The 9,294-nt window shown below is 38.4% G+C and overlaps 1 protein-coding gene across 1 annotated transcript in view; it reads right to left on the bottom strand.

Annotated features, from left to right (window-relative positions):
- Window positions 1-9,294, bottom strand: part of SH2D4B (SH2 domain containing 4B) — a 171,550-nt gene that overhangs the window by 70,957 nt on the left and 91,299 nt on the right. Inside the window, exon 5 of the mRNA XM_006876161.1 lies at window positions 3,192-3,339. Within this exon, the coding sequence (XP_006876223.1) occupies window positions 3,192-3,339 (148 nt within the window). The remainder of the gene's footprint in view (window positions 1-3,191; window positions 3,340-9,294) is intronic.

Raw genomic sequence — 9,294 nt, 5'->3', positions numbered from 1 at the left:
TTCATATTTGTGCTCACGACAAGGAAAGGTGACTCAATGAAATGCAAAATCTTCAAACAATATCATTAATATTTTATGCAAGTAAAATTTTGCTGAATATAATGCAAGAATTATTGACAGAGAGCTGTCAGAAATTCAAGCCAGATTCAGAAGAGGATGTGGAGCAAGAAATATCATTATTGATATCAGATGGATCTTGGATGGAAGCAAAGAACACAAGGAAGATGTCTACTTGAGATTTAGAGATTAACAAAGGTGTTCAACTGTGCAGATCATAACATTGTGGAAAATGTGTATTCCAAAGCACTTAATTGTTCTTATGAGGAACCTGTGGAGTCCTGGTGTGGCACTGTGGAATAAAGCAAGGTCACTTTGATCCACAAGGTCAGCAGTTCAAACTCACCACTTGCTCCTTAGAAACTCTATCCAGGGTCGCTATGAGTCAGAATTGACTCGACAGCATGAGGAACCTGTACATAGACCAAGAGACAATTGTTCGAACAGATCATGGGAATATTGAAAGGTTTAAAATTAGAAAAGATCTGTGCCAGGGTAATATCCTTTCACCTTACTTACTCAATCTGCATGCTGAGCAAATACTACAAAAAGCTGGATTACATGAAGAAGAACATGGCATCAGAATTGGAGGAAGACTCGTTAACAACCTGTGACATGCAGATGACACAATCATGCTTGCTGGAAATGAGAAGAACTTGAAATACTTACTGTTGAAAACCAAAGATGACAGCCTTTTGATCTAGACTTTGAGAATCCACAGAGCCACCAGATCAACATTTAACCACTTTGCCCCCAGCAACTCCATCAAGGGCCTCCAAGAACTACTTGCAGATTGAGTGCCCTGAACTCAGATAACACTAAGGGCAATAGGAACCCCAGCTAGGGCCAGGAACTCTACTGTCCCATCCTTCTTGCACCCACCTCATGAGATCCTTGGCTTGCATGAGACTCCCAGAGTTGTGTCCTCTCTGGGTCCAACAGCTGCACTGTGACTTTGGTTTTGAGGTTTGATTTTTTTTCCTTTTGTTTTTCACTGTTTTTGTTTATTCTTTATCCTCTTTATTCTTATCTTACCATTCCTTTGAATTTTATCCTTTCTATCTCTGCTTTTGTTTTTCTTTTATTATTTCCTCTTTTTTTTTATATTCTCACCTTTTGATCTTTCTTCACTACTCTTTTTCTTTTCCTCTTTTCCTCTCCCTGTTTTTATTTTAATTATTATTTTCTTTTATCTTCTCTGTCATTTTTCTCTTCTATAGCTTCATTTTCCTGTCCCTCTTGTCTCTTTTTTATCTATTTTTAATTTTTTTATTTAATTCTTTTCTTTTCTTTCTTATTTTTATCTTCTATAACACCATTTCATTGTCCCTCAAATATAACAACAAATTCAGAACATTTCCTGATAAACAGAAAATAAAGGAATTTGTAATGACCAGATCAACTTTACAAAAATTCTAAAGGATGTTCTTTGGACTGAGAAGTGACAATAACCTGAGATTAACATTCATAACAACACCATGCAGAACTCAATAGAGATATAGTAGTATTAAAAGTAAAATAAACCTACTGCCGGAAATTGGGAATGAGAGTTGTCAACGTATAATGAAGTCAACTACAAAGCTGAAAGAGGGAATACTGTAGACACAGAACTTCCAAATGGCAAGGAAGTCAAGTAGATATAAAGATAAAATAGACTGCTTTGTTAAACAAGGAAACATTAATAAATTACAAGGTAACCTCAAAGAAAATTAATACACCTGCACATCAAAATTTTTAAAGAGGATTAAAGATTTAGTAAACAGAAATGAAACTGAAAAGAAAATCCACAAAGAAAATTAATTCAGCATAGAAAATTATGTGGAAGAAACCAGCAGTACAACAACAAAAAAAAAAAAAACAGCAAAATGACAGCAATCAATTCATACCTATCAATAATTACAATAAATGTTACTTGATTAAATGCAATGGTCAAAAGACAGAGAGAGCATAATGGCTAAGAAAACAAGATCTTTCCAAAGACACATCAAAATTTCACTAAATGCCCATCCACAAAAGAGTGGTTAAACTTTGGTACATACACACAATGGCATGTGCTGTAACATGGAAGAATAACAATGAATCTGACAAACACCTCACAACATGGATGAACATGGAAGACATTATACTGAGTGAAATTAATCAATAACAAAAGGACAAATATTGTAAGAGACCAACATTGTAAAAAGTTAAGAAAAGGTTTTCTAGAAAAAAGAAACAATCGGTGATGGTTACTGGGGTGGGGGGCGGGAGGGCAGAATAGATACCAAGACACATGGGCATCTCCAAAGAATCAAGAAGCAGAAAATAAAGAGACAAGCATTTCCTCCAGAGTCTACAGAGAGAGAAAGCGTTCCCATAGGGCTCTTTTTTTATAAGGCTGCTGGTTTCTTTGTTCCACATAATTTTCTGTACTGAGTTCATTTTGTTTGTAGGTTACTCATGGACTACAGAGTAAACACATGTTAACATGTATGACAGGGCAGGCAATAGATAACAAGGGAGGGTTGTTGTTGTTAAGTGCCATCAAGTTGGTTCTGATTCATACTGACCCTGTATGATTTCTGAGGAGCAACAGGTGGGTTTGAACTGCCACCTTGTAGTACAAATTGACCTTGCAGTGCAGTGCTTATCTTTGTTATTGTTGAGTGCCGTCATATTGGTTCTGACTCACAACAATCCTGTGTATGGTTTTGGAGGAGTGGCTGGTGAGTCTGAACCACCAACCTTGAGGTTCAAACCAACGTTGCAGTCCAGCGTATTATTTCCCAGTGCCACATAAGCACAAAATGAAGGCAGTGGGAGACACAGGTAGAAATGCAATAGTTACAGCACATAGAAGTAAATACTGTTCATTGTTGGTACATGGAGGGGATTTCAATCTTCATAATGAAGCAAAGTATGTGATTTGTTGAATGTAAAACTGATGATCTACTCTGTAAACCTTCACTCATTTCACAATGAAAAGTTTAAAAGAAACAAAATAGAAGGAAACCTCCCAGTCAGCCCATAAGTTCCTTGAAAGGGTACTTACCCACGGATCCCCTAAGTGAAAAAAACTAGTGAACAACTGAACTGATGACTGAGCTAACCAACCAGTGGGTGGAGGGTAGGTGGGACACTCCAACTCTACTTACACTGCTCTTCCCATTCATGCTCCTCCTTCTCACTGGCATGGCTCTGAATCTGGGCTTGCTTCAAAGTCCAGTAAAGCTCTTTCGCCCTGCGTTCCTCCTGGAGGCGGATCTGCTCTTCTCCTCGCTTCCTCTCTTCTTCCTCTTTCCTCTAAAACATCAAGGAACAGAATGACAGCAGGTGGACCTGACATTCCATGAGGGAGAAGTGACTCTGATTCTGTAGCCAAGACACAATTGAGTTACCACATGGTAGGGTAGGCCAATGATGGCTCCCTGCATGTCAGCCGTGACACATATGAAATAACAGTAATTGCACTTGACTGCCAAGGCTGCTAAAAAGATCAAATGGGCTGAAACATTGTGGAACAATTGCTTCCTGAAAAGATGAGCAAATTCTTTAGTCATGCTTTCAATGTATATGTTTGTGTGTGTAATATCACAATATTTCGAGAAAGAGCAGATTTAGGAACCCTAAGTGCTCCATTTTTAAACTCCATGTGTGTGTGTGTGTGTGTGTGTGTGTTTTCCTCTACTTTTGTTTCCTTGAGGAATCCTTGTGGCACAGTCTTTAAAGAGTTTGGCCATGAACCAGCCACTCTGAAGGAGAAAGAGCAGTCTGCTTCTGTAAAGATTCACAGCCTTGGAAAGTCTGATGGGGCAGTCCTACTGTGTTCTATAAAGTTGTAATGACTTAGAATTGACTGACATTGGCAATGGTTTTGGTTTTGATTTGAGTTTTTGTTTCCTTGAAAACAACATTCATATATTAAAATAATCATAATGCATGTACAACAAAGAACTATTGTTTCTCACTATGCACTTCTCTGAAACACTTCATCCCAACCCAACCCATCATAAACCAGTGCCCAGAATCTCACTCTTTCCATGTACTGTTCCTTCTGTTCCTTCAGGTAGTTATACCCATGTTCTCAATAATGCCGCTAATTCTGATGAATCAATTCTAGACATTACTGCCTTTCTTTTTTCGCTATATAAGTGTTTAGCACTCATATTTCACATACAGATGCCCATACTTCTCTTCTGCTTCTTGTAATAAAATTACATCACAATTTATAGAAAAATTGATCATAAGTATAAATAATATAGCTCCTGTTGTGACGCTGTGGGTTAATTCGCTGGATTGCAAAGTCAGTTTGAACTGACTTCTATATCCTTCCCTCTGACTAGAAAAACATCAGAAGTTCTAGAGAAATTGAAATGAAAAGGTTTGGGACTTGGGATACCAGGCAGAATGGAGAGAACAGAAAAAGGGCAGGTTGGAAATCAAGTAGAACTAAAAAAGACAAGAGATGGAAAAAGAGAGATGTGGATAGGCACTTACTTAGAGGATCCACTGGGAAGGCCCAACATTTGACGAATAGGAGTTTCATAAAGAAAAAAAGAGAGAGAAATCATTTGTCCAGGAAATCCTAAGTAAAGATTCATTGCAACAGAAAGACATGAGAATCCAGACTGAAAGCATGCTAACTGCCCAGCATAAAGAATGAAACAAAAGCCATAGAAATGGACCACCATTTAAGAAAGTCCTGAATACAGTGATGAAGAGAAGATCCTAGCAACTTCCTGAGAGAAAACTTAATGCTCCACATAGAAAAATGAGGACCAGAGGGGCAGTTTTGGATGTTAGGAGATGAAGAAGTAAAGTCTTCCACATTCTGTAGGAAAAGGATATTCAGATTTTATGCTAAGATAAACTAGCAGTGACATGTGAGGGTAGTAGATAGACATTTTCAGAAAAAGAAAGACTGAAATTGTCTTTTAATGAGGGAATAACTGAAAAAGAAGACATGGGGCAAGGATTCTGCCTCAAAAAGCCTCAGAGCAAGTCCTGGGCTCTAGACAGCAAACCATGTAGACTGGAGAAAAAGGGACTGGAAGTCTGGGTAGAGGGAGAGTATCTCTTGGAAGAAGACAACTGCTGTATTAACTACTATAATAAAAATCATTTGCTTAATTACAGAGAAAGACAAAACAGATTAGATCAAAAACAGATTTGAGAACATTCTATATTAAATTCCAAGATAAAACAATGACTACTGGGGGGGTGGGGGTTGAAGTGAACAGAAAAGCAGGCGTATTTCTATGTGTTACTGAATGTAAGATGCCATTAAATGTAAAATAAATCATTTTTCAATTACCAAGAAAGAAAAACAAATGCTTTCAATTTAAAAGACAAGTCATGGGTTGTAAGACTGAACAACTGAACTGAACACCTGAAACTACACCCATATTCTAGAGATGTTAAAAAGTTAAAAAATATGCTTCTTAGCATCCTATTGGAGTTTGTTGTTATTGTTGTTGCTAAGTGCCATTGAGTTGATTCCTAGCCATAGCTACTCTGTATAGGGCTTCCGAGGAGCAGTTGGTATAGAAGCTCAGAAGAAAAGGCAAAAATGGGACCAGATGGTACACCACAAAACATAGAAACTTTACGCCGGTCCCATGTTTTCCGTTCTCATCTTTTGCAGTCTGGTAGCCCAATTCTCAAGTCTTATGAAATACTCGAAAGACTGAGTTTACTTAGAGCTCTGATTTCTTCTCACTTTGCATTTTAATTACCACATCTTTGTGAACATTTCCTTATCTGTTCTTCTTGTTCATGTCCTTTGTCTTTGTAATTTATAACCTTTTCATTCCTTTACTACCATTTTGATAGGTCAACAAGAAAGAAAGAAGATAAATGAGTGTTTAATGCATCATTTTTAAAAAGATAAGGTTTTTGTTGCTTCTGAAATGGTAGATGGCAGACAATGCAATGGTAATTTTTTAATCTAAAAAATATAGACAAAATTCCAACTTCCTAATGACTCATTCTCTAAGGTGGGAATTAAGGGTTAAAGAAATTGAGTGGCATCATTTACTGTTGTTATATGTCATCATGTAGCTTCCAACTCATAGTGATCTGGAGGACAAAGTAGAGCTGTCCTATCAGATTTGACCTTTGCACCATCAGTGTTCCTTTATCTCTTCTCATTATTCACTCAATACTCATAACATTGAGTTCAAGCCTGTTCCAGGCACTGAGGATATATGAGGATGAATCAGAAAGCATTGCTACTTAGGTTCTAGTTCATATATGCACAGGTTTATTCCAAAAAAAAAACATGTTTAAGTATGTCTCTGCAAACTGTGGATGGCTGCAAACACGTTCTCTCACTAATACACTTAATCTCATTAGGGTGTTTTCAACAACAACAACAAAGACCAATTAAAACAGCAGCTTCTGAGGTAATCTTCTGGGTCAGTTCAATTTAAGGCAGAGAGGTCAGTTCAAAAGATTATGATGATCATATTGGGGGAGTCTAAAGGAATAATTTTGATATACTCTTTTGAAGGACACAGGATTATCATGTGGACTTATTATGAAGAAAACTGAAAACTACATTTGTGAGACATGGGCCAAGAAAGTTGTATGGACTACATTTTTTTTTTGTCATCACACAAAAAATGCACCAGCTTGTTCTTCAAGGGTAGCAAGTTCTGGCCTACACGAATTTTGTCGGGAAACTTTACCCCATCAAACTACATCCCTAATCTCACAACTTCTGACTTCTTTTTGTTCTCAAAACTTAAAGATGGTTGAAAAGAAACATGATTTCAGTCCCACAAGGATGCTAAAACTACAGTTCTGATGTGGCGTGACTCAAAGAGCACAGAATTCTTTTGGGAAGGGTTAGAAAGATGGAACCATCCCCTTAAGATGTGTATAGACCTGATGGAGAATACATCAAGAAATGATAGCTTCACATTTTGATATTTTTGTTGAATCAAGGTTTCTATGAATTTGTAAAGGAGCTCTGGTAGCATAGTGGTTACGAGTTGGGCTATTAACCTCAAGGTCAGTAGTTCAAAACTACCAGCCATTCCATGGTAGAAACATGATGCTTTCTGCTCCCATAAAGATTCATAGCCTCAGAAACCCATACAGGGTCGCTATGAGTCAGAACTGACTCCGTAACACACCACCACCACCACCACCACCACCACCATGAATTTGTAGCAGTGCTTTGTGAGTTACCCTGATAGCAGCAGGCAAGACAGACAGTCCCCATCTTCTCAGATGTTACCTTTCAGTGGGTGACAAACACTAAACAAATAAATTGAAAGTCATGAAATAACTTGGATGAAGAGAAAATAATATACAATAAGAAGGAGATTGGCAAAAGAATGATAGAGGCAAGGGAAGATGCAGGGAGTATGAGTTAAAGACAATAGAGGTAAATACTGCAAAACACAGTCCTGCAATTGCAATGATACATGATAGGCAAACAGGCTGAGTGGATGTGGTCATATACCCACTGACATATGAGAGTGAATCAAAAATTATCCCCACTCTGACTGTAGACTTTATCGTAATCAACTTTTAGAAAAGGACAAATACATTTTTCAACATAATCTCCTTGCTTTTCAATATACTTTGTCCATCTGTCAACAAGCTTTTGTATTCCCTTATTTTAAAATGTTTTAGGCTGAGCTGTGAGCCACAAATGCACCACTATCTTCACTTCTTCATCAGAGGTGAATCTTCACCCTCGAAGGGCTGCTTTCAGAGGGCCAAACAGGTCTGATAGAGCAGGATCAGGACTATACGGAGGATGCTTTAACACCACAAAATGAAGTTTTTGTCAAGTGTCAACAATGTGGGCAGAACTGTGAGGTGTGCACATCTGAAAACAAAACCTGGACTGATACTTGAAGAAAGGTAAAAGTTTCTTTTTAAAAATATCATTACTGGTGATGAGACATGGATTCATCAATACAAGCCTGAGAGTAAATGGCAGAGTAGGAGTGGAAACATTCTCAGACACCTACCAAGAAAAAGTTCTAAAGTCAACCATCAACTGGAAAATTGGTGCTTACAGTTTTCCTGGATTCTCAAGGTCCAGTATTGAAATATTATCAGGAAAAAAGGTTCAGTGGCCAACAGTGCTCATTCCAGTGAGATGCTCACTGAAGAGCTGATGCCTAAAGTTCAGATTAAACACAGAGGACTGCTATCCAAGGGCGTTGTGATCTTGCATGACAATGCCCATCCACACACCTCTGCCCACACTGTTGACACTCTGGAAAAAGGATGAAGATTCACCTCTGATGAAGAATTGAAGAGAGCAGTGTATCTGTGGCTTGCAGCTCAGCTTCTTGATAAATGGACAAAGTGTACTGAAAAGCATGGAGATTATGTTGAAAAATTGTGTATTTGTCTTCTAAATGTTCATTAAAATAAATTTTACAGCCAGAGTGCAGATAATTTTTTACTTAACCTCACATAAAGGTTAAATAGAAGATGTGGTGCTGTGGGTTAATGCACTGGACTGCAAAGTCGGTTTGAACCCCAAGGTCTGTGGTTCCAGCTCACCAGCCATTCCTTGGAAACCCTACACAGGATCACTATGAGTCAGAACTGATTCCACGACACTTAACAACAACAACATGTGAATTTTTCTATAAACATACCCATGAATGTGGTAGAACATGTAGGGGGAAAGTTATGAAAATTTCTTAGTCATTACTAGACACTCTGAGGGAATGAGTCACTAGACCTTGGGGCTCAGGACTATAGTTTCAAGGAACATCATGACCAATTGGTATAACGTAGCCACAAAGACAATGTTTTACATCCTACTTTGATGAGTACAACTGGAGTCTTGAAAGCTCATGAGCAACCACCTAAGGTGCAGCTATTGGTCTTTCCCTGTCTGAAGTAAAGAAGATTGGTGTCCTAGGGAAAGGGAAGAGTTGTCATTGATGCAATGAGAAAGGTGTTTACTGTGAAAAGGAGCAGCTTAAGGGGAACATGGGGTTACCATAGAATTATATTTGTTTCTTTCTTTGCTTGCTTGTTTGTTTATTTTAAGACAGAAAACACCCGAGCAGAGAGTTAATGACTGATTCAAAATTGGAACCCAAGGGGAGACCTGGGGACTCCTGGGCCCAGAGTCAGCGGCGTGGCCACAGAGGACTAGAGTGGAGAGTGAAGCTACCAGCTGATAGGAAGAGAGGGCATACGCACAAGAACACCCACACTTGCAGATGGTACCCATGTGACCTGACCCCGATGAATGGATGATCAGAACTCAACCAG

The sequence above is a fragment of the Chrysochloris asiatica genome, unplaced genomic scaffold (genome assembly GCF_000296735.1).
Source record: "Chrysochloris asiatica unplaced genomic scaffold, ChrAsi1.0 scaffold00357, whole genome shotgun sequence".
Lineage (NCBI taxonomy): Eukaryota > Metazoa > Chordata > Mammalia > Afrosoricida > Chrysochloridae > Chrysochloris > Chrysochloris asiatica.
The sequence above is the reverse complement of the archived record's forward strand: the minus strand, read 5'-3'. Positions and strand labels throughout refer to the sequence as shown.